Here is a 25,883-nt window from a genome sequence, read left to right on the forward strand (position 1 = left end):
ATCGGGGACCGCACCGAGGCTCCCGTCTTTCCCCTATGCCGTCTCCACTGCCCCCAAATGTTCAATGTAGCCACCACCACCGGGCTTGTGGTGTATTTCTTCGGTGAGAACGGCAACGGTGCTGTCACCATTGCTTGTAGGCTAGTCCCCCTGCAGGACGCCCTCTCCAATCTCTTCCACGCCGCTCCCTCCCCTTCTCCCATCCACTTACACACCATTGAAATATTGGCGGCCCAGTAATAGTCGTTTAGGCTCGGTAGTGCCAACTGTCCCTACTATGCTGCAAAAATCCCCTCCTCACTCTCGGGGTCTTCCCGGCCCACACAAAACTCATAATACTCTTCTCGATTCTCTTGAAAAAAGCCTTCGTGACCACCACCGGGAGGCACTGGAACACAAAAAGGAATCTCGGGAGGACCATCATTTTAACCGCCTGCACCCTACCTGCCAGTGACAGGGACACCATGTCCCATCTCTTAAAGTCCTCCTCCATCTGTTCCACCAACCGCGTTAAATTAAGCCTTTGTAATGTACCCCAATTCTTGTCTATCTGGATCCCCAAATACCGGAAGTCCCTTATTACCTTCCTCAACGGTAAATCCTCTATTTCCTTGCTCTGCTCCCCTGGATGCACCACGAACAACTCACTTTTCCCCATGTTCAATTTATACCCTGAAAAATCCCCCAGAACCTGGAATTATTAATAGTACTGAACAATGCGATCACCAGCGAACATCTCCACTTCTGATCTGATAATGAAGGGAAATTCTACACCAAAAAGAATAATGTGCTGCCAATCGCTGTAAAATGGAACACATTTTCTTTGTTTATTTATTTGTGTAAAATTCTTGCAAATAACGGAGAATGTGTGGCACAACATGATTAGAAGTAGATGCTGGTTTATATTTAGCAGTGCAGTGAGAACAAGCCATTACAGGATGTCATGGTGGTGAGCATTGCTGCATCATAGCACCAGGGATTCGGGATCGATTCCGGCCTTGGGTGGCTGTGTGGAGTTCGCATCTTCTCCTCGTAACTGCCTGGGTTTCCTCTGGTTGCTCCGGTTTCCTCCCACAGTCCAAAGATATGCTGGTTAGGTAGATTGGCTATTCTAAATTGCCCCTTAGTGTCCAAAGATGTGCAGGTTAGGACTATAGGGCGAGGGCCTAGGTAAAGTGCTCTTTCGGAGGGTTGGTGCAGACTCCATGGGCCGAACGGCCTCCTTCTGCACTGTAGAGATTCTATAGATTCACGCTTGTACCAACATAAGCTTAAAAGTCTGAACTCATGGTAGTTTGCTGGTATTAAAAAACTGTTGTTTTAAGACATTGTTTTGTGAAACATTTTATTAAATCCTGTTAGGTTTCACATTGAAATTCATCATCTAAAATAAAGCAGATGTTGGAAATTGAACGACTCTAATCTGCTCACAACAAATAAAAGTGGCACTCAATCCAGAAACTCTGTTTCAGGCAGCCTGTATTTGAAGAAGGACCAGTTAGACTAGAGTACTTATTTTCTATAGTGCACAAAAAGTGCGTTTTGTCCGCATTTGGTATTGACATAGCCTGGCCTGGAAGTTTATACTGTATACAAAATAAACATAGAGGAAAATGACAGCTCTGAGTTACGGAAAGTATGCAGAATGGTATCCCTGCGCCCATCAAATAGTGCAACTAGTTTTTGCAATACTGGCAAGGATGAATTCCTGAGCTAGTACATATTTTGCATTGCTGTATCTCTGTTTCCACTTTAAGCAAGTTTTTATTGCGCTGACGGAGTCAACGCACTCTTGGCTGGTGGGAGATGAACTGACGACCCACTGCCAGCTGTACATGTCGTCGCCGCCGTCGCCAGGGACCAGAGGGGGGAGGAAAAAAACCTTCCCGTTGTTGTTCAGGGAAAACGGGAATTAAAATGGCGCGAGAGGCAGACTGATTCTTGGGTTCTCGTTGAATTGAAGGGAGAGTGATGCGGTGCGATGTGGCCAGTTGTCTACTGGACGGAGTGAGTAATTTCTGACGGTTTGGACGGGGAGAGTGTGTTGGCTTGGTGAGACAGCAGCAGCTTTGTTTCTGCAGACCGGGCAAAACCTTCGGGTGAGAAGAGGGTTTAGTCCAAAAACAACAGCAAAGCTAGTTATTGGAGAAAGGGTTGTTGATTCCTGCCTAAAGTTGTGTTGACGCCAACAGTTTGCTCTCTCTCTCTAAGCCTCAGCAGTAGAAATCTACTTGTGTTTTTCAGTCACGAGGCAGCCAATCGGATCCTCGTGTTCCAGCGCAAAGTTTCGGGCAATCTGAGGTTTTCACTGACGTCTCTGCCAAACAACTGATCAGTAATCCACCTTCCCCGAGTTTGTTTTCGATGGATGATCGCTAAGGCAAATATTCCATGTCGCTTCATGGTCAATGAGTGAGCAAATAACGTGGTGCAAACAAACATCGGAAGATAGTTTGGCAAACGATGTGTAATTGCAATCGCAGTGATACATTAAATGCCCTCAATTTCTCACCTTACTGTTAGAAAAATAAATTATTTTGTACGGGACGTACACTTGAAACATAAAGAAAGCTTGAAGATTTGGAAAGGGTGTTAGGTTTTAGTAAGAGATTTGGGGAGGGTTAGGAATAGCGATGCCTGCAGAACACAGATCGAAATGTCTTGTTGAAATCTGATGGCCTGAAGATTAGACGACAACAATGTTTATCAAGCCCTTCGCAAGATACGCGTCATCTAAACACTAGAATAAAAATCCATGTGATGTATCCACGATTAGATTTGGGGTATTTTGTTTCAGATATTTTTGAAGCCTGATGACGTATCTAACATTTACAATCACAGAACTCCATGTCATTGCTACACTTTGAAGAATTGTTTTATTTTAATGAATGTGATGTATATTGATTTTCTTTTGATTGGACTGACTTATGTTTGGCTTATTTGTAGTTGGTTATTTCTGAAATACTCTGATATTATGTGACTAATGGGCCTCTGCCCAATGCAAATAGCCTTTTAAACTGACCTCCATCATGCACATTCCATTTCACTTTCCATCCTTCCTGCTGTTAGTGACTCCGGTAGCTCCGTTCCATTGGGAGAATTCCAACAGGTTGCCCAAGTAGTCATTCTCCACTTGTGAACTCATACATTGAATGTTGAAAATGTATTGATGAGTGAGAGAAGGGAAATATAGTTATGCTAAAATTGACCCTTCTTTGCCACCTACACATATAAATAAGATGTGATGTATCTTGCTCATTTTCTCATGATCAGTTCAGGAATAATGCAGCGACTTAAAAACTATGTTATACTTCCGTTCTATCATTTTTCACTTACTTTTTGTAAAATAATTATGTATTTTACTGTTTCACTACTCACAATAGGATTCTATGATGTATGTTTCAGCCTGAATTATCAATAAAATGCTAAATCTTTTTCATATCTAACCCATCACTGTGGCAATTTGAAATCATTGACTTCTCATTCTCTCATTATAGGAGTTACAATCTTTCACTATTGGCTCTGTTAAAACCTTTCATAATTTTCCTAACTTCTGTTAACTCTCCTCTTGGCCTTCTCTGCCCCTGTAGCAGTAGTCCAATTTATCCTTCTAAATATAGTTTCTCATCTCTCCTGTCCAATGTTTATCCCTTAATTAACATAATGAAAAGAAGTTCACCTGGTTATTCATTTCATTGTTGTTTGTGGGACCATATGCACTGTGTACAAATTGACCAACAGATTTCCTCAATAATGTGGATTTATATAGTAACTTTAACATTAGAAAATGTCCCAAGGCATTTCATATGAGTGTTATCAAGCAGAATTTGACACCAGTCATGTAAGAAGATTTTGCAGCAAATGCCTAAAACTTTGATAATAGAAGAAGGGGCTTAAGCAAAGAAAGAGAGTGGGTGAGTTTTTGAGGGAATTTCAGAGCTTCGGGACTAGACAGATAAAGGCATGGTGACACTGTGAAGCGATTAAAATCTAGGATGTTCAGAGGCTAGAATTAGAGGAGTGCCGATAATTTGGAGGATTGTGGGGTTGGTGGAATTCCAGAAGGTTGAGACCCTGGAAGGAATTGAAAATAAGGAGGAGAATTTAAATTGCTTAGTGAGGAGTCAATGTATATCAGCGAGCACAGGATGATGGGTAAGCAGGTCTTGGTCTCAGTTAGGACCCATGCAATGGAGTTTTGGATTACCCCAAGTTTAGAGGATAATACATGGGAGGATTGTCAGCATGCATTGGAAGATTCATATCTAGAGGTAACAAAGGCGTGAATGAGGGCTATCAGCAGCAGATGAACTGAGGCAGGGGCAGGCATGGGTGATGTTATGGAGGTGAAAATGGGCAGTCTTGAAGATGCTGTGGATATGTTATTGCAACTTCAGCTCAGGATCAAATAGGTTGCAAACAGTCTGTTTCAGCCTCACAATTATGAAGGAAGATTTTTGGAGTCTGTGGCTAGGGAATGGAAAACATCAGATAAACATTATGGATAGCAGGGCCCCAATACTGACCCTTGCAATACCCCACCAGCTACAGCCTGCCAACTTGAGAATGACCTGTTTATATCTGCTTTCTGCCATTGATCTATTCTCAATCAATGCCAGTATATTACCCCACAGTCCCATGTGCATTAATTTTGTTTACTAACCTCTTATGTGCAACGTTTTTGAAAGCCATCTGAAAATCCAAATACACCAAATCCACTGATTTCCCCCTAATCTTTTCTGTTAGTTACATCTTCAAATCTCCAAAAAAAGGTTCGTCAAACATTATTTCCTTTTTGTAAACCCATGTTGAATCTGTCTAAACTTACCATTATTTTCTAAATGCCCAGTTATTGCGTCCATTCTAATAGATTCTTGCATTTTCCACAATATCAGGCTAATCCGTCTGTGAGTCCCATTTTCTCTTCTTCCATTCTTAAAATAGCGGGGCTACATTTGCTACCTTCCAACCTTCAGGAACCATTTTAGAATCAAAACAATTTTGGAAGATGACCACCAATGCATCTATCACCTCTACAGCCACGTCCTACAACACTCTGCGATTTCAATCATTAGGTTCAGGGGATTTATCAACTTTCAATCCTGTTAATTCTCCCATGCTACTTAAAAAAAAAACTAATATGAATTACTTTCACTTTCACAATCATAATAACATAAATATTATTTATATGTGCTTCCAGAGGACATGTGATAAAGAAGGGATTATTAGCTAAGGTTGAAGTTCATAGATTTGAAGGAAAATTATTAGCCTGGTTAAGAACTTGCTGAGTGGGAGGAGACAGGTGTAAGGATAATGGGCAGGTACTCTGAGAGGCAGAATATGACTAATCATCTGCAAGGATCTGTGATGGAGTCTCAACTATTCACCATATTGATTATCAGTTAGATGATGAAGTAGAAAACCACACATCCAATTGACAGATTGAATGAATGGTCAAAACCGTGACAAATGGATTCATTTTGGACCTAAAACAGGCTATTTTCTAAATGGTGCAAAATTAGAAACAAGAGGGTTCAGGTACATAGATCATTAAAATGGCATTAACTGATACTGAAAACAATCAAAAAGACTAAGAAAATGCTTGTCTCTATATCTAAAGAACTAGAATGCAAGGGACACATATCATGCTTTAGCAATACAAAACACTAATTCGATCACACCTGGAATATTGTTAGCAGTTCGGCACCATATCCTCAGAAGGATATCACTGATCTCAGAGGGAGTGCAGTGTAGCTTTACCAGGAGAGATTACATAATGTAAGGTTGTGTATTCCCTAGAATTTATAAGGTTAAGTGGTGATTCGATTGAAGTTTCAGGATAGTGAGGCAACAGATGAGGTAGATACAAAGAAATTATTTCCACTGATTGGGAAGTCTAAGACTAGGAGGCACAGTCTAAATGTTAGAGCTAGACATTTACAGTGTGAAATTAGGAAACGCTTCTGTACACCAAGGATTGTAAAAGTTTACAACTCTCCTACAAATGACAATTGATGCTAGATTAATTGTGAATTTTAAAATGGTCAAAGGAGGGTATGTAGAGTTAGGCCACAAATCAGCCCTGCTCCCACGGAACATGTCCAAGAGGCTAATTGATCTACACCTATTTTCCTCCCTGATTTCCTTCAATTGATGATTTTGGAATGCACTGTAAAATTTGGACATACCAGTAAACTGAAAAGACAAAAAGCTCAGTGATCGTTATGGGCTATGTGTTACTATGGTTACAGTTGGAAGTTGCTGTTGCTTATATGATACAGCTGTTTTACTTTTCCTCCAGCTGCCAATTGCTTGAGCAATAGCAATTCAATTGGATTATCTTGTATGTATGCAAAGAAAACTTACAAGCGTGCATGTTTATGAAATAAGGTGGAAGCTCAGCTTCACAGAACAAGCTTGACTGGGAAGTCTTGTACAAACCATGGTGAATGGCTGGACTTAAGACTATTGATAATCTGATATTAACAATCTACATTCAGACAAATATAGCCATTTAGTCATTGTGAAATTGAACTGGACTTCCATAATAGAGTGGCTTCTTGTATTTCTAGATGAGAAATGGGCCAAATTCAAATTGTTATATATCTCTTTTAATATGCCAAGCATCACTTTTGGTTTCACAATAAACCTAAAACAAATAGTTTTGAGCAAATTCTTTGAATATTTAGCCATTTATTAAACTTCTGGGAGCAGCATAGGCCTTAATTTTGTTTGTGTACTGCTAAAGATATGGAGAGAAAGAATGCCACCTTTTTATTGTGTTAACACAGCTCTAGTTGCCAGTGCTGGCATGCTCCAGATGCTGAACACAATTGTGTTCCCACTCTCAGCTGATTGCTATAAGTATCACTAATTTAGCAGATTACAGAAAGACTTAGGAGAGGAATTCTTCTCATTCATGGTCAATGGTGTGATGCAGGGGACTTTTATTTGAAAAAGATAGTCACACTGGACAATCAGCCACATTGTTAAAAATATTTTTAACCAAAAACGGTTATTCATTGAATGTCCTCATTGACCATGTGAATTCAATAAATAAGTACTTTTTTTTTGGTATTACAGTATGGTGGAGTTGTAGGATGTGTGTATGCTCACTATTTGCTGAGAAATCATAGACCGTTTCACGGATTTCTTAACTGATAAGTTATTAATTCCAAGCTGAACCCTAGAACATTAACATTGACAGCTTGCATTTCCACATAGCACTCCTAGAAGCATGGTAAAATGACCCAAGGCACTTGAAAAATCAAATGGAAAAAGTGCCTGCTGCAAAAGAGGAACAATCAAGTTAAAGTGAGGGTCAGAAGTATAATTGACTAGATTTTAGAAGACTTTTTTTAAGTTGGGAAGGATCTTTTGTGGCAGAAAGTCTGGGTTTTAGTGGTGCGTAGAGAAAATAGGAAATGAGAATCAAACTGATGTCAGAACAGCATGACTGTAGGAGACTGTCCCCTTCAAAAAACTAAGTACTATCTGAAAATTGATTGAGAAAACCATAACTCTCAAATTTCTTGTTTTAAATAGTAACTTTCAGTCATAATCAGAGATTTCAAGTGAAATTATCTGTCTTCCATTGTAAAAGATGCAGTCATTGAATTCCAGTGCTAACAATCGAATACATTACAGTTCAGTATCAGAAGGAACAGTTTCACTTACTCACAACATTTTATAGTACATTAATTTTTTCTCCTTTGAAGGTAAATTTTAAGCTCAGAACATTTATAGAAATAAATATAAATATGAGAGTGAAAGCAGATCAAATGTCTGTACGAGCACTTTGAGGACGAGAAGTTACATTCACCCATATGTTTATGCCTGCGTGACAGTATCATGTATGATTACATCCTTTACTGTTTGTATTGCTATTTCTGACTTCCTTTTTGTGAAAGTTGACCTTTTGTGAATGCACTATTACAGATTCAGTAATTGAAATATCAAAGTTTGGCAGTCATATTTTAGCAGTGCTCGAACTCCCGTAATATAATTCTAATAAAAGATTATTTAATATTAATCATCACTTTACTTTTAAATATCAGTAACAGATCTGCTGACATTACAGTGAACTGAAACTGGCCAAATAAGAACATACTGGAAACTGCATTTAGTTGAAAGGAACAATTGGAAACTGGCACTGCTCCTGAATTTATCCAGATAGTTATAGCTGCACATCACTACTTAAATAGGTGAATATAATGAATCTGATATAGGCATGCAATAATTAGCTGTACTGTTGCTGGCGTAATGTGCAAATAGGTTTTTCAATTGTTTATGATTTGGGTCAGAGATGTATCGTCTGTAATTCCCAATTTTAGTAAATTGATTGTTTTATTTGCGCTTGTATATTACATTTGGGGGTTTGATAATTTGCAAAGGGCTGCACTTGGTGCTTTTACCTCATAGAGGATGAATTCCAAATCAACTCATTTTGATCTGTTAGTAGAAGTCACTGGTGATATTGAGATTCATGGATTTAAACTTAGTCTGGCCCCTAAAAGCTTATGTTGAGATATCCACCCCATGATGACTGTTGGACAGCTTTGTTGTCCTTACTACAGTATATGAGCAGGTAATAGTTATCCTATTCAAAATTTCTATTAAATTAGTAATACGTAAAGACTTGCAGATAACTGCATGCTGCTGATTTATTTTTGTTTCACGTGGTTTCAGCAAGATGCAAGAAACCACAAAACTTCAGCAACTGCATAGAAACTTTCCTATGCTTTAAAATGGTACAGTGGTTGGCACTGCTGCCTCACAGTGCCAGGGACCCTGGTTCAATTCCGGCCTTGGGTGCCTTTGTGGAGTTTGCACATTCTCCTCGTGTCTCGTGAGTTTCCTCCGGGTGGTCTGGTTTCCTTCCACAGTCCAAAGATGTGGAGGTTAAGTGGATAGGCCTTGCTAAATTTCCTCTTAATATCCAAAGATATGTAGATTAGGTAAAGGGGTTATTGGGATAAGGTGGAGAATGGGCTTGGGTGAAGTGCTCTTTTAGAGGAGTGGTGCAGATTTGATCTGCCGAAAGGCCTCCTGCACTGTTGGGATTCTATTAAAGGAGCAGAAATCACTGCAAAATGGTATATTAATGTGTTTTCCCACCCCTGCCTTTGGTTAACATTCAAAGTCTAAGGGCTGAATAGTCTACTCCTGTTCCTAAGTCCTATGTTCATTTTACAGCATGGTGAGGCCTGATCTACCAAAGTAAATGAATCACAGCTTTGTTACAATGCAGAAGGAAGCCATTTGGTTTATCAAATCTGTGTCTACTCTCTGAATGAACAATGCACTTAGTGCAATCCCAAGCCCCTCCACCGCCTTCTCCCCACAATCCTGTACATTCCATTTCAGACAATAATTTAGTCCCCCCTTGAATGCTTTGATTAAACTTACCTCCACCGCACTCTCAGGCAGTGCATTCCAGATCTTAGCCACTTGCTATGTGAAAAGGTTTCTCCCCATGTCTCCATTGCTACTTTTGCTAATTACCTCTTGTTCTTGATCCTTCCTCCAGTGTGAACATTTTCCCTAACTATTCTCTCCAGCCACATCATGATAGCTGGCTTGTGTCACAGAGTAGTCTCCTGCCGTAAAACAAATTAACTTTTTACTGTAACAGAACTTCTTGGGGATCAGGGGAACAGCACACCTTCAATTGCAAGCAGGCAAATGTGGGAGGGTTAATTATGTTAAATGGAATATAAATATTTTAATTGAAGTATTTATCATTTCATTGAAGCTATCCATTTACAACAGAATCATTTTATTTTGCCATGGAATTTTGGATTAATTGTATTTGAATTCCTGAATACATATAGTGATTGTTTTTTATCCTCTAAAGTTTACTAGCGTACCTTGGGGGCTTACATCCTCTGGTTTTCTCCCAACCTTTGATTTTAAGAAATAGAACCTAGAAAAACAATCAATTTAGATAGTGGTGTGTTCAGAAATAAATATTCGACTTTTAAAGCAATCCTTACACCTGCATAATATATGCATAGTTTTTTTATGAGGCCTTTCTCGGCAGACAATTTAAATTTGCACTCTTACTACATGGTTTTTGCTTTGTCATTGCTAAAATGGCCAACATGCAAATGAGGCTCAGAAAACCCCATTAGCACCAAAATAGTGACACAAATACAAAAAGAATTTGCAAATATTTGCTTGATTTGATCTTTTGTGTACTTGATTAGTAACAAATCAGTGTTTTCAAATATTTGCTTGATTTGATCTTTGTGTACTTGATTACTAACAAATCAGTGTTAAATTTGTAGGATGCCAGATTATATCAAAATTAAGATACCAATATTTAAAAATACCACAAGAGGTAAATAACTAATTTGTTTTCCATTCCTAGATTTCTAATTGTTAAATTTGTCCCAAGCTACATACGATCAGAGTATTTTGGTTTAAAATTGGGGCTGGTTTAGCATACTGGGCTAAATCGCTGGCTTTTAAAGCAGACCAAAGCAGGCCAGCAGCATGGTTCAATTCCCGTACCAGCCTCCCCGAACAGGCACCGGAATGTGGCGACTAGGGGCTTTTCACAGTCACTTCATTTGAAGCCGACTTGTGACAATAAACGATTTTCATTTCATTCAAATTACATCAACAGTTCTGGTCCTTTTTAATAACAAGTTTTGAACAGCTTATTTATTTTTCCAAAAGATGGTCTGTTGCAAACACTTGGTCTAGTCTATTCCTTAACTAATGAGTTGAGACGTGAAAAAATTGAGATTTAAAAAAAAAGTTTGTATTGTATCTTTCAGAGACTTAATTAATTCTTAAAGTCCTGAGTATTGGAAAAAAATTAGATCAGCTGTTTTTCCACAAAATAGCTGTTTGGCGTAAACAATCAATAATGGTGTATATTCTGTGAGTAATAATCCGAATCTCACATGCCTTCATTCATCTTCAAGCACTAATCTAATCGGGGTTAGATTACCACAGTAGCATAGTGGTTAGCAAAATTGCTTCACAGCTCCAGGGTCACAGGTTCGATACCCGGCTTGGATCACTGTCTGTACGGAGTCTGCACGTTCTCCCCGTGTGTGCGTGGGTTTCCTCCGGGTGCTCCGGTTTCCTCCCACAGTCCAAAGATGTGCAGGTTAGGTGGATTGGCCATGCTAAATTGTCCTTAGTATCTAAAATTGCACTTAGTGTTGGGTGAGGTAACTGGGTTATGGGGATAGGGTGGAGGTGTGGTCTTTGGTACGGTGCTCTTTCCAAGAGCCGGTGCAGGCTCGATGGGCCAAATGGCCTCCTTCTGCACGGTAAATTCTATGATCTTTCTAAAATGTTGACATGATCACAGCTTAAAACATGAATTCTGATAGTGCCTTTCATAACCCTGTACTTTAAAAAGAAAAGTCCTGAAGCTCTAACCATGCCCTTCAAAACGATCAACATTTCATCAAGTCACCCCTTACTGGAAACCCCTGGAATGGAAAATGCAGCAATTGAGTGACATGGAATTCATGTTAAAAAATTTTAAATTAAATTGAAATATGACCTAGCTGTCTAGCAGTAATACAGCACTGAAGTCGATCCTAAAAAAATGAGGACCACACCCATTTAATGAACTGAAACATTTGCCTAGGACATGAAGTACCAAAGTCTCATGTTAACATTGAAAATGTTAAGTTTGCTGTCTGGCTCAAATGGTAGAACTTTAAAGTGAGGGATGGACAAGAAAATCGCCAATGGCGCTGTCAGGCTCTCCGTGAACTGATGCTGATCGTGATACTCAGCTTGAACAATTGAATTGTACCAGAGCTCTCGTAAATGAAAAAAGGTTAATTGACTAAATCATAGAAAATATTGTAAAGCCCTACCTTGGTACAATGTCGCTTGTCAATATTTATTGAAGCAAGTGCTTGGATTGTTTCATCTGCTCGAATTTGCCATCAAGATCTTTTGTATTTGTATATCCTATTTTGTATTTGCTTGAGATGGGACATCTGACCCTTTGGAATAAGTACAGTAAGAAGTCTTACAACACCAGGTTAAAGTCCAACAGGTTTGTTTCAAATCACTAGTTGTCGGATGAACTGACATTGCACGACAATCGCCAGGCAGGAATGTTTCCTTCCAGTCGGGGAACACTTCAGCAGTCAAGGGCATTCAGCCTCTGATCTCCGGGTAAGCGTTCTCCAAGGCAGCCTTCAGGACGCGCGACAATGCAAAATCGCCGAGCAGAAATTTATAGCCAAGTTGCGCACACGAGTATGGCCTCAACTGGGACCTTGGATTCATGTCGCATTACATTCATCCCCCACGATCTGGCCTGGGCTTGCAAAATCCTACCAACTGTTCTGGCTTGAGACAATTCACACCTCTTTCACCTGGGGTTACCCCCATCTCTGGACCTGTAAAGACTTAATTACCTGCAAATGCTCACATTCAAAGCATTGTCTTGGATCTTTGACTTTGTCTTTATATATATATGTGTGCCTGGAACATACCTCTTCATTCACCTGAGGCAAGAGCAGTGCTCCAAAAGCTACTGATTTGAAACAAACCTGTTGGACTTTAACCTGGTGTTCTAAGACTTCTTACTGTGCTCACCCCAGTCCAACACCGGCATCTCCACCACTTTGGAATAAGCCATTAATTCTGGACTTAAAAAACACCGGCAAGCTCTTGGACGTATTTGACTGATAAGCATCATGAGGATGATCATCATAATCAGTCACTAAATATTTTCTTATTCTGTTTTCCCTTTGTTTCCCAGCACAGCCCATGCACAATGTATTCTGAAAGCATTGAGCCTCTGCCCTTATGAGGGTGACCTTTCCTGACCATTCGTCGTGACTTCAAATGGAATAGAAACCAATAAAGAAAGTTTCCCCCGGCGTTTTCGCCCACGTTGCGTCAGAGTGCCGGGCCACCCATATGGCTTGGTTTAATTTTGTTTGGTCCAGCTCTCCCCTAGTTGGGAGTACACATTGAAGTCAAATCTGAGATGGCGAAGATATGTTGTCCCTTAAAACATTGTCGAATATAGATTGCAAATTGTCCTTATTGCGAATTATTTTGTTTAAAGTTACTGAACTGCAATATAAATAATAACCAATATCATTCTTCTTGAGAGGAATGTTTTTTTGTTAATGACACAGACTTTTGTAACCACCACGATGGGTATAAAACGTTCAGTCTACCTGGTCTCTTTACACGTTCTGTTAACCTTGCATTGCGTTGGTTAATAGTTTTTTGTATTGACTAGGATTATCGATTACTCGACTTGCCACTTCAAAGAAAATCCAGTTTCGGTGCTAACAGATAATTTCAAATGATAAAGTTGTTACCAGTAACCCCGAGCAAGTTGCTCGAGGCTGCTTAATCGGATTAAAAGCATTTCGAGATTCACGATAAATAATTACACGTCTGCGGCTCCTCGTGAAACATGGGATTCTATCTCTGAACCTCGACATTACATTTTGGATAAACATATCTTGTGAGCATTTCTGTGCATTCCGCAGCCGGACTCCTTTTGAAAGAGCAAACCCCTCGGGAGAGTAGCCATCCAGCCAAGAGGTATCAGTTTCAGCTGAATTATTGGCAGCTGAAAGCCAGCCATGTGCAGATCCTGTGGCAAAGCCAAAGCTGCCGCTCCGCAGCATTTCGAGATTTATTAGCCCCACCGGGTAAGGAAAATGGTAGAATCGTTTCATTGGCGCCAACGTACCCGATCGTCACTTTGGTTTGAGGGAGGTGGAGTTCAGCGACTGCATCTTGGAGTTGCGATCTAATGCAACGAGCTATTGTAGCTCACAAAGAGAGAGAGAGTGTTAATCCTTTACAAAATACAGGGGCGAAGAAGCGTGTTCAGGATGGGTTTTGAATAATTTTTATTTTTAACTCGATTGTTCTTTTTGTTCACAATGCTGCTTCCTGAGAGGTGCACAGCACCGATGCAGAGCTGGGACTGTGTACACTGTGTGCCCGAGGACGGGTGAAGAGTGTTGACTTTGGTTTCAGTCTTGGCCATGGCCACCGCCGCCGCCAGTAGATTTCTATACTCCAGCCGGCAGCCAATAGGAGCAGCCGGCGGCGGGACACCAAGCCGAGCCGCCGGCGAGCCGCCGCCAGTCGAGCCGGTGCTGAGGCGGCCAAATAGTTCCCCGGGGACTATTTGTCCATCATCTGTATTGAGAAAATTTGACAATGAAAGATAGCGGGAAGGGAGGGTCCCTTCTTACAGCAGCCAAACCAGTTGTGGGTCTCTCTCTCTTTTGTTCGGGTCGGTGAGTCGAGCTCTCGTTGTTTTATTGGAACGTTTTAAGTTTTTTTTTTAAAAAGCGCGCTCACCGGACGTTATCGTTCGAGGTGCCGCCGCTGCCGAAATTTTTATTTTGGGGAATTGACCCGAAGGGTGGGCTGAGTTCCTCAGCTCCGAGCCATCCCGTGATGGGAGGGGGGCGCCATCCATGCCCGCGAGGGGATGTGTCATAATCCATCCCGTGAGGGGAGGGGAGGGGAGGGGGGTGTTACAATCCATCCTTGGGGGGTGTCACAATCCATCGTCGTGAGGGGAGGGGGGTGTCACAATCCATCGTCGTGAGGGGAGGGGGGTGTCACAATCCATCCTCGTGAGGGGAGGGCGGGTGTCACAATCCATCCACGTGAGGGGAGGGGGTGTCACAATCCATTCCGTGAGGGGGTATCACAATCCGTCCCCTGCGAGGGGGGGGGGGGCACCATCCATGTCCGCGAAGGGAGGGGTGTGTCATAATCGATCCCCGCGAGGGGGGGTGTCATAATCGATCCCCGCGAGGGGGGGTGTCATAATCGATCCCCGCGAGGGGGGGTGTCATAATCGATCCCCGCGAGGGGGGGGTGTCACAATCCATCCCCCGTGAGGGGGAGTGTCACCATCCATGCCCGCGAGGGGAGGGGGAGTGTCACCATCCATGCCCGCGAGGGGAGGGGGAGTGTCACCATCCACCCTGTGACGGGGCAGGGTCACAATCCATCCCCTGCGATGGGGGGGATCACCATCCATGCCCGCGAGTGGTGGGGGGTCAGAATCCATCCCAGCGAGTGGAGGGGGGGGGGGTCACAATCCATCCCCGTGAGGGGAGGGGGGTCACAATCTATCCCTGCGAGGAGAGGGGTGGTCACAATCCATCCCCGCGAGGGCATGACGAGGGTTGCAGCCCTTTCCACAACCTTCCACGCACGGATATGGTCTTCCCACTCCCCTCCACTCCTATGGGGGAACAGTTCACGTCCCAAACTCCCTGGGCCACTTTCTCTTCCTCCTCCCTCTCTTTCTCACACCAACACCCACACATACACACACGGACACACATTAATACTCTCGAGCACTCATGAGGTCTTCCTCAACTGAGAAATCCACACCCCTCAACTGACCCTTGACCGTGTCTTTCCCATTTCCCACAGCTCAAATTCCATCTCAACAGTCTCAGTATTCAATGGCTCGTCCTCCATCACCTTACGTAGTACTGTCCCCAAGCACATCTTCTGCTGCGCTCTCATTTCAGCGTTCCAAAGATTCGGTTCTCTCCATGTCTGCCTGGTCCACCTTAGTCACTCCCAAAACACCTCCATTTCTAACAGAATCATTCCATGTAAGAGCAGGAGTTGAAACATTTGCCCTCTTTTTTTAAACCTGTTTTTTTCCTCAGTGTCAACGGCTACAGGTAAAACAGTGATGTGTGTGTATTTATTTCAATTTAGCATACTGTTTCCACTGTTCATAATGTTCCGTGCTGGGGGACCAAACTCATATCAGGTGACATATTTGTGGAATACCTCTTCGGTTTCCAAGCATGTTCCCAAGTTTCCAGTCGCCTATTATTTAACAAATACAGAAAATACTGGACAATCTCAGCAGGTCTGACAGCATCTATGGAGAAGGGAGCTAATGTTATTAATCTGGATGACTTTGTCATAGCATTGTCCAGGATTTTCTGTTTTTGTTTCAGATTTCAGCATCCCCAGCCTATTATTTTAATCTCCAGCTTGTTTTTGCACTGACATCGGTCCATGGTCTCCTGGAGTGTTCTAGTGAAGTTGAGTGTTAGTTCAAGATGCAGCACCTCACCTTTCAACTGGGCGCTTCACAGTCTTTTGGACTCAAACATTGAGGTCAACAATTTCAAACTAGAAGTTCAACCCCTATTTTGTTTCCTTTTTCTCTGCAGATTTTAGTTATGTTCTAACCTTGCTTTTGGAGGGTGGTTGTTCCTCATTCTGCTTTTCACGTGACCTCTGGATGCATCTTTTGTTTCTTTACTTGTCCCATTACCAATCCCTTTGGTAATTCACCAAGTCTTTTGTTATTTATTTCTCCTATCTTTCACACTATCACAGATCTTCCCTTTTGTTCCTTTGCCACCGTCACTTCAACACTTCCCAGTTCTGGTAAAAAATCATCGACCTGAAAAGTTAACTCTGTTTTTCTTTCTGCTTGTTACCTGCAGTTCTCTTCCAACCATACTTAAGCTTTGTTTTGTATATAATTTACTTAGATTTGACTTTAAGGTTCAACTTTGTATTTGGATGTCATTACTCTCTATAAATGAATTTGTATGTTGCCCTCTTCCCAAAATAAGGACATGTGTTTGCAAGTTTTTGTTTGGTCATCTAATTTTCATTGTTGGTGTGTTCACATTCACTGATATTTGATCTATTGCATCTTGATTTTTGCCAAAAGAGGATAATGTGGAAGTTTCAGTTGGAATTTAAGAAATACAATACCTGAGCCTTTTCTTTATACCAATTTGAAAGGGAATTGAGGGACATGAGAAGCCCACCTTAATCTCTACATGGGCAATTGGACTCAAAGATTTAAGAACTGAGCATCGTTAGTTTGGCTTCCCAAATGTTGTGCTTTCCCAAACAACTTTTAGCTGATGAATACTTAGCATTTTGTGGTGGATGCCAGTTTTACTTCATTTTTTAATGTATTATGATTCTAGTGAAGCGGCTACTTTCAGAATCCATACAATATTTTATAACCTAATTTTGTTTTCCATTTTTCTTGTTATAGATGGAAGCATTCTAGTGTATTTAAGACGGACTATCCTTGCTGTATTGAAATTCAGGGGCTGTTGCAAAGAAGCTGCTCAAATAGCATTTGCAGAAAGGAAACCAGTTTAATTTCTGGATGTTCTTCATTCAAAGTGCAGTCGATGACTTGGATTTTTATTGAGGTGGTGAAAATTTAAATAAAAGAGCCCTGCAGCTGATTATGTAGACCAGTTTTCGAATTAATTTGAGCAATGTAAAGGAATAAGACACAAATGAAGAACTAATGCAATACAGCTTACCTTCAAAATTTCGAAAAGTCTGCTGAAATTTAAGAACACTTGAAAAATGCAACTTAAATGGTTAAAAGTACTGTTGCCAAAATTAGAAGATCTTACAGGGAAGAAGAGCTTTGCTTACAGTGCTTCGGAAGTTTCAATAAAATGTGGTCTAGGAAGAAAGCAGACTGCAAGGAAGACCATAGCAGTCAAGAGTCACTTGAGTGCTAAAAAGCAGCAGTCAACACAAAATTTGAGATTAAGTAAAAAGAGAATAGAAATCTGTGATCAAAAAGGAGGATGTGGACAAGAGAAAAATGAAATGTTAATGTTTTGTGTTAAGTGCAAAGATATCCAGCAGTTCAACTTTACAGAACTTCTGGAACACTGCCAACAAAAGCATCCCGAAGACAAACCTGTATTTGTCTGTAGCAGATGTGGAGTCACTGTCGATGATGTGGAACAAATGAATGTACATGGACTTTCACACAAAATGGACAGAATGTCAATCACAGAACTCGGTGGCGGCAAGGGAGATCTCTACTTGCCGAGAGAAGTGGAACTACATAAAACTAGGCATTTAAAGCCAAATACCTTGTATTGTAATAAATGCAGGTTTTCAACAAAATATCCATTTCTATTTCAAAAGCACGTTCTGAGACATGAAGAAATTCAGTACAAATGTGGACGATGTGATCGTGTTTGTTACACTAGGGGAGAATTTCAGCGTCACTCTGTACAGCATACTGGAACATTTCCTTTTAAGTGTAGGTATTGTGATTATGGTGCAGTCCGAAAGGATTATGTTGTGAAACATACCAAGGGAGTACACAGAGACATCATAAAAAATGGTGGATCTGCACTTGTTCTACCAATGAGGAAGGGCCATAAGAAGAAGGCTTTTTCCAAACCTCTGAACATCATCAAAGTTAAACCAAACAAAGTTACACAGCATGAGAATTCTGCTAACATTAGTCTACATGATTGCGTGACAAAATCGGCAACTTTGACTTCTAATCCCAGTGGCACTTCTTGTCAAGTGCAAGACTTGGATATTGCTGTTCTTCCAGGGACAGGTATAAACAGTGCCAATGAAGATGTGGATAAATCAATTATACAACATGTTAAACATTTGAATGGCTCTCCCATTGATGTGAGAAAGATTCATCTACAAGTGCTTGCATGCTCTAAACACACTGTTCAGCCTGGTACACCATTAACGCTGGTTGCTCCAGCACAGATGGTTATTCCTTCTAACTGTTTGGCTCAGCTAATAGAAATAAAAACTGTTAATGGGAAACAACAGTTGGTGTTCAAACTAATACCACAAGTTTCAGCAGTTGGAGAATCAGGAAGGCCGACACATCCAGCACAAGAAATGCAACATGTGGACACAGAAATGGCACAGCCTGAAAATAACAATGTGTCAAATCATTCTCCTGCACTGCTGACAAAAATTGTGGATCACAATGAATTACCCTGTGCAGGTCCTTTGAATGATGTTGATCAGAACAATATGGGAATAAATACTAAAATGCTCTTTTCAAATCCTCATTCTTCGTTTGATGTAGAACCTATGGGTAGCAACTCTTCCATATTGGAGAGTAGAAACAAAGGCAGTCCAAAACAGAACAGAAATGTAATTGTAGAACAGCCACAATATAGTGAACCAATGGAAACTAACCTGACCTGCGATTCACAGAACGGGGCTCCCCTTGCATCCCCAGATATTGTGGGTGAAGTGACGCATTATCTTGAGCAAGGGGCTTTTGGCAGCAAAATCACGATGAAAGATTTGAATGCAGATACCCAAGAGATCCTGAATCAAATTGATAAGGAGTCATTAATGTTTTCTGAATCTAAGGAAACACTAAAAATTACAAACACTTACTTAGCTTCTGAAGTTGCTACTAGTAAAGGACGGGGATCTATTTCAAAAGGAGACCAATCTTATGTACCGAGATTCAATAAAGGTGCAGATGTTAACTTTGAAGCAACTTTTGAGAAATCCTTTGTACAGCTGCCTAAGTCTGTGGATAGATTGCCCAATAAAAATATACATTTGTGTGATTCTCAAGGATTGATAGGCTCCAGTTGCAAAACTGCTATCAAATTAATTGAATCATTGCCAAATGAGGGATCTAAAGAAAATACACAGCATTGTATCACATCTAGCTGTAAACGACTTGATATTTGTAAGGCTTCATCCAGCAATGACATAATAGCAGCTTCTAAATCCAGTGATGATCATCCAATTACACTGAACTGTTCATCTGCAATTATACCTAAAGAAATGTTTGATGCAGAATATTTGAAATGTCAATGTGCCAGTATTGTCGATAAGGGACCCAGCAATTCTGAAGCTTGTCAAAGCACATTTGAACATCATAGTATGTGCTCTGCTGCAGTACAGACTTATAGCAATGCATCTGCATCCACTCCAGATCAAGGTGAAGTGCATTGTGTTAGCAATTCGTATTGTACATTGGGAAAGTGTGAACATAGCAGAATAAAACCAGACTTGCCTCATCAGCAATTGAATAAATGGAAGCATCAAATTAATGCAAATTATAATGAAATGATAGTTAGGGAGGGCACATCACAAGACATTGAAATTAATACCGACTTTGGTGATTGCAGTAATCAGTGTGACCTAGATACTGACAAGTCCACTAAGGATCCTTCTGTTGATAAACAATGGCCTATAATTTCTTCAGTGTTTTCTCTTAGTTGCGGTACTAATAATCTTCCAGACAGTATTCAATGGGATAATGACCAAGAAAACAATTGTACATCATTCACCTCAACACAAGAAATCCTAAAAACTAACCTATGTTCTCAGACTCAGGAAAGTAGTAAAAGCTTCACGGTCCCCCTTGAGAAAAAAGAACATATAAGTGAATCATTAAGTCACAAGAATCCAGTGTGTTTGCAGATAGCTAAAAAAGACCTCACTACAACATCATGCCCGCCAGTGATAAATGGAAATCTATTTCAGTTATCCAGTGGTGTTAGCTTCAGTAAGTGTCTTTCGTTATTTCCACCATTGGCTCCTGTGCCACCAATGTCATTCGTTGAGATTCCAGGTAGTTCAGCAAATCAATTCCAACAGCTTGTTGATAATGCCCATGTGCTTGATGCACATCAGAGTAGTGCCAGTTTATCTTCAGGACTGTCTCCGACAAGCAATAACAATACAGCAGTGCAATGTTGCACACAAATGCATAGCTTTGTACAGAAAATGTCAAATAATGTTCCTAGCATTACTGGGAATCCATTAACTGGTTTGACACAAAACAACCAAACAAAATCCTTCTCATTCCCAAAAAACAATGTTTTTCCAAATTTCTCCTCAGTAGGTGTACCTTTTCAAAATAAATCTCTTGAATATGTTTTACCTTCAGCTATAGATGGAGTTGATGAGCCTTCAGTTTCTCACAACTTCAGTGAAGCCATTTTAGTTACATCTACTTCCTCTGGACTAACGTCAAATGCTTTTAAACAGCAAATTTCAACTTTTAATCAATTGCCAGTGGCACTTACAAAGAGTTTCAAACCAAATAGTAACAGTCCAGGGCTAAGTTTCTTTCACCAGAATATTTATAATTCCTCAGAAAAGCTACAAGAAGAGACAGCTATAACTAGTGCATCCTCTTTGAAAGTCTGCCTCCAGCCTAGTTTGCAAAGCAAAGTCCCTTTGTTTCCTTCAAGCTGTAATTCAGTTGCTGTTCCTAAAATTGTGAACTGTACTGATGCCGCTGAGAAACTTAAATGCATAAGTACTAGTCTTGGCAAAACTGTGCAGCTCCCAGAAAAGGTAAAACGTCCATCCACAGCAAAACTACAAAATACTTCATTGTCAACCTCACCTGTTGTAGACAACCAAAGCAATCGCACCAAAGTTCAATTAAATAATTCGAATAAAACCAGCAAAACCCATCCTTGTATCCATAAAGATGATGATACATCTAGCCAGTCTGAAGAGGCTGTAGATTTTGTTAATCCTCAGGATGCTGCTGAGATTGAGAACATTGTACCAAACTATCCTTGTGAAAATGGTTCTGGAAATAACATTGTGGAACAAGATTTACCAAATCTCCTTCTTCCATATATGCAGTCCAAATCAGAAATGACTTCTTCCTGTTTTTCGGTATTTCCTTTATGTTCCACTAAAAGCCACGTTAACCTTGAGAACACACCACCTCCTGATTACTTAGTCCAAGACACTGACTGTGCTAAACATGAAACAACTTACAAAGTTGTTCCAAGTGGCATTGTGCTTCGAGTACTGAATGCTGCTGATGATTCCAAACAGAAAGCTTCAAGTGTAAGTTATCAATCTGTCAACCAGTCACAAAACCTTACACCAGTTTCATGTAGCACCTCAAGAAAATCAGAAACGCGAGCATCAGTTGCGACAAAGAAGCGGAAAGTTCGCGCCAAATCTAATTCAATAAATTGTTCCTCTAAGGTAAGATGCCAGGAGAAAAGTAACCAAGATCAACCTTCTAATTCAGTTGACAGAGCAAACACATGTAATACTATTTCAGTTAAGACAGCTGCTCGTCAGAAACCCCGACTCTTAAAGTCCAGTGCAGGTGTACCTTTGAAACGCAAAAATACCAGAAAAAAAGAACCTGATCACACACAGGATGATATCCCATTAGAAAAAGTAAGAAGACAAGACAGCCTTATTCCTGTTGTTAGCAATGATGATGAGGTATTAAAGACTGCCCGCAAACTGAGGCTCAAACCATTTCGTGAAAGTCAATTGGTAAAATGCCCTCGCCGCAATCAGCCTGTAGTTGTGTTAAACCATCCAGATGTAGATGTTCAAGAGGTAGCTAATGTAATGCAAACAATAGGCAAGTACAGAGGACATGTACTCAAGGTGGTTTTATCTGAGAGAACTGTTATTTCTCTTAATTTAAAGGAAAAACATCAGAGGCAGGAATTTGAAAATGGAGGCATTTTACTGGACAAATTGCATAACTGCAAGGTAGTCAGCCCAGTGAACGAAAGACATATGTTGAAAATGAAACTGAAGAAGATTCATAAAAATAATTATCAAATAGTAAAAAATGTTCATGATGAGCATTTGCAGTATAAATTTCACTGTTGGTTTTGTGGGCGGATGTTTTGTGGTCAAGAAGAATGGATTGCTCATGGACAACGTCACTTAATGGAAGCCACCCGGGACTGGAATGATGTTGTCACCATTCAAGAAATTACAAAAAATGAGGCTGAATCATGAATGTACAAAGAAAATTAGATCTAGAATGACAGATCAGGGGATGTCAGACCTTGAGGCTGAAGATTCAGAGTTGATTTTGGCCCAGAATGCGCACAAGTTCAAAATGAACAAGGACTGATTCGTTTTGGTTCACCTTTTTCAGCGTGATTTCTGTGTTCTCTTTTTGACTTGTTTGATCTTTTGGAGTGAAAGATAAGCTGGCCACAAACTGCTATTCCTTGGGTAAAGTGTGGGGTAAAGCTGTATCAAAAAGGAAACATCGTTTGTCATTAAAGGTGCACAATTGAACATCTGAATGTTCTTGTGTGATTGTACTAATTGCAACGATGTATTGGGAGAAATTAGGTATTAAAGTTTGAAGATTCATTCATTTAACTTCCACATTGCTAACTTCTACCGTTGTTTAATATTTACATTTTGTAGACCTGAGTAAAACTCACTATTGTGCAGCAAGTGCTATTTTGTTTTATTAAAACAGCACAATGTAATTTTATTAACTCATTTAAGTGTTCTTGTCAAACTATGGAATGTATAGGAATAGATGATGTATACAGCATTACTTGTGTACCAGTAGACTAAACACTACAGGAAATTGTTCTCAGAAAATTGATACTTTTTGCATATTGGTTGTTTGATATTTGTCTTAATAAAGAAAATTAGGTGAAATTTTCACAGCTATTTCAAAATGTCTTTCATGAGTGTATACTTCTCAATATTTGAATTCAGTAATAGTTATATTCGAGGTTAATGCTAGCATATAGGAGATTAGAAAGCTTTCAGAGTAATTTGATCAGAATATTTTTAAATGATTGGGCTGTCATATTAAACACGTTAGTATCAATTCCTGAATGCTGTAAGAAACCTTGTATGTCATATTTTCTTAATTAATTTGATGCCGTTACCATAATTGTAGTTGGTATGGTTATTTGTTTGGTACTAACTTGGAATCTGACTAACTTGGATATTTAATTTTACAAATTTGTTTTCTTCTTTATCATATTCCTCACTAATCATTTTAAATCACATTTTTCTTCTTGTTGCATGCTTTCCAATTTGTTTCTCCTATATCTATTAAAACTAGTCCAATAACTGATGGACTGTACCTACAGATGCAGCCATTAAAATTTGAATTCTGTTTAAGTGGGAATTCTGTTCCCAGGGTTGCAGGGGTGGGCCCATCCACTGCAGGAAAGCCAGTGGCAATCCTGCCATGGCTATTCTGCCCCAAAACATGATTTAATGCTAATCAGGTACTTGCCAAAGGGGCACTCAGCGTCTTCAGGGTTAATTTCATACCTCCGACAGTTACCAGCCAATTAGAAACCAGCAGCTCTCCAGTAACGGCACTGCCCCAGGAGCGGTGACTGCTGCTGGGACTGCAGTAGGCCTAGGGTTGAAGATTGTCAGAGCCTGGGAAGAAAGGGAGGTGAGGTGGGATCATTGGGTCCAGTGAGGGGAACCCGGGGAGGGTGGTTTAAAGGGTAGGCAGGATCATCACACGCAAGTTGCTGCTGGTGGGTCTCTTCATTGGGCAAAACCTGGCCAAGTATGAGGGAAGCACCCGACAGTCTGCAGGCATATTGTTAAGGATTACCTGGTGGGTTGTCCATGTGGTGTGGCCCCACCAGCTGCCCAGTTTGACTGGGGGAGCATTAAATTCCACCCTTTAAATCTTCTTTTGTTTAAAAGACGTTAGCAGAGAATGAATGGAAAAGAGAAACATGGTGATGGATCTGGATATAACCCTACATAAAAATAGCTCACTCAAAGAAGCATCACTTTTTTTATCAGCAGTTATTTTCATAATGACCATTAGATACTTTGAGTGGATTATGGTGGAGTGCTCCTTAAATTTAAATGGAGGTTTACTTTTTATAGATTCTCACCAAACATTATTAGTAGTAAACCTTGCATGGTATATATCGGTTGATAGGTTTCCAAATGCATTATTTTGAATTAAAAGTATGGGAAATAGGTTTAACGTCTTATTTGTTGGCACAGTGATTAGCACTGCTGCCTCACAGCACCAGGGACCTGGGTTCAATTCTGGCCTTGCAGGAACATTCTCCCCATATCTGTGGGTTTCCTCTGGGTGCCAAGGTTTCCTCCCACAGTCCGAAAATGTACAGGTTAGGTGGATTGGCCATGCTAAATTGACCCTCCGTGTCCAAAAGGTTGGTGGGGATGGAGTGGGGGCGTGGAGCTGGGTGGATGCTCTTTCGGAGGGTTGACGCTGACCCGATGGGCCGAGTGGCTAACCGCTGCACTGTAGCGATTCTGTGTTTTGAATAATCAATTTTAAAATAAATCGGCTAATGTTTATTGGGAATGAATATCTCTAGTGCAAAGTTCATAAATTTGCCAAACTAACAACTTCATTTTGGTAACAACATGAACAATGATTTGAATTTTCTAGACACCCACACAATTCTCAATTTTATTTTGATATTTTAATGGGTATTTTAATGAGCTGTAGAATGCAATTTCTCATTCCTTTAATTTTGAGATTTATGTTCATGGAATCATAGAATCCCTACAGTGCAGAAGGAGGCCATTCAGTCCATCAAGTCTGCACCGACCCTTTGAAAGAGCACCCCTCCAGGCCCACTCCCCTGCCCTAACCCCTTAGCCCAACCTAACCGTTGGACATCAAGGGGCAATTTTGGGTGGCCAATTCACCTAACCTGCACATCTCTGGCTTGTCGGGGTGAGACCCACGTGGATATCGGGAGAATGTGCAAACTGCACATGGGCAGTGACCTGGGACTGGGATCGAACCCAGGTTCTCGACGCTGTGAGGCAGCAGTGCTAACCACTGTGCCACCGTGCCGCCCGATATTTCTTGTGCACTTACAATGATTTTCTGCACCTGAGCAGATTTCACTGGAGGATTTTTGAACAGGCAGCACTTCCAAATAGCTTGCTTCAAAATGGGAGTGCCATTGGTGAATTTTGTTTATTTTTACCCACTGTGCATCTTTTCTGCGACCATCCATTGTAGAATTAAATGACCTTACAATAAGACATCTCACATTTTAAAATTAGGTGCTAACTTTTTAGGTTGTGTTTTGACTGCCTGTTTTAATCACCCCACACAAATTGTATTGTCTCTTCCTACCTATGCTCAGACTGTGACGATACCCTACATCGCTTCAACAGTTTTCAGTTTTCATCCCCTTACAATCCCCTCTTCACCATGAACATCACTCTTTATCTCCATTCACCACCATCATTATGGTCGGAGGTCTGTTTTTTGACCTTGAAAATAGGCTTGACCAATTTCAATCCACCTTTTATCCCTTTTATCTCTTATGCTGTCTGAACCTGTTCTCACATTGAAC

General features: G+C 40.6%; 1 protein-coding gene across 5 annotated transcripts; it reads left to right on the top strand.

The window, feature by feature from the left end:
* Positions 1–1,718: 1,718 nt before the first annotated feature.
* Positions 1,719–23,212, top strand: LOC140408746 (uncharacterized). 5 transcript variants are annotated; one of them, XM_072496377.1, is made up of 2 exons: positions 1,719–2,007; positions 17,033–23,212. In XM_072496377.1, exon 2 carries the CDS (start codon positions 17,359–17,361, stop codon positions 22,540–22,542), a length of 5,184 nt encoding a protein of 1,727 aa, XP_072352478.1. In that variant the 5' UTR covers positions 1,719–2,007; positions 17,033–17,358; the 3' UTR covers positions 22,543–23,212. The 5 variants fall into 5 exon arrangements, with proteins under 5 accessions (XP_072352478.1, XP_072352481.1, XP_072352477.1 ...); XM_072496380.1 differs by lacking the exon at positions 1,719–2,007 and adding an exon at positions 13,549–13,661; XM_072496376.1 differs by lacking the exon at positions 1,719–2,007 and adding an exon at positions 13,726–14,261.
* Positions 23,213–25,883: the final 2,671 nt, after the last annotated feature.

This window comes from Scyliorhinus torazame, chromosome 3, assembly GCF_047496885.1.
Source record: "Scyliorhinus torazame isolate Kashiwa2021f chromosome 3, sScyTor2.1, whole genome shotgun sequence".
Classification (NCBI taxonomy): Eukaryota; Metazoa; Chordata; class Chondrichthyes; order Carcharhiniformes; family Scyliorhinidae; genus Scyliorhinus; species Scyliorhinus torazame.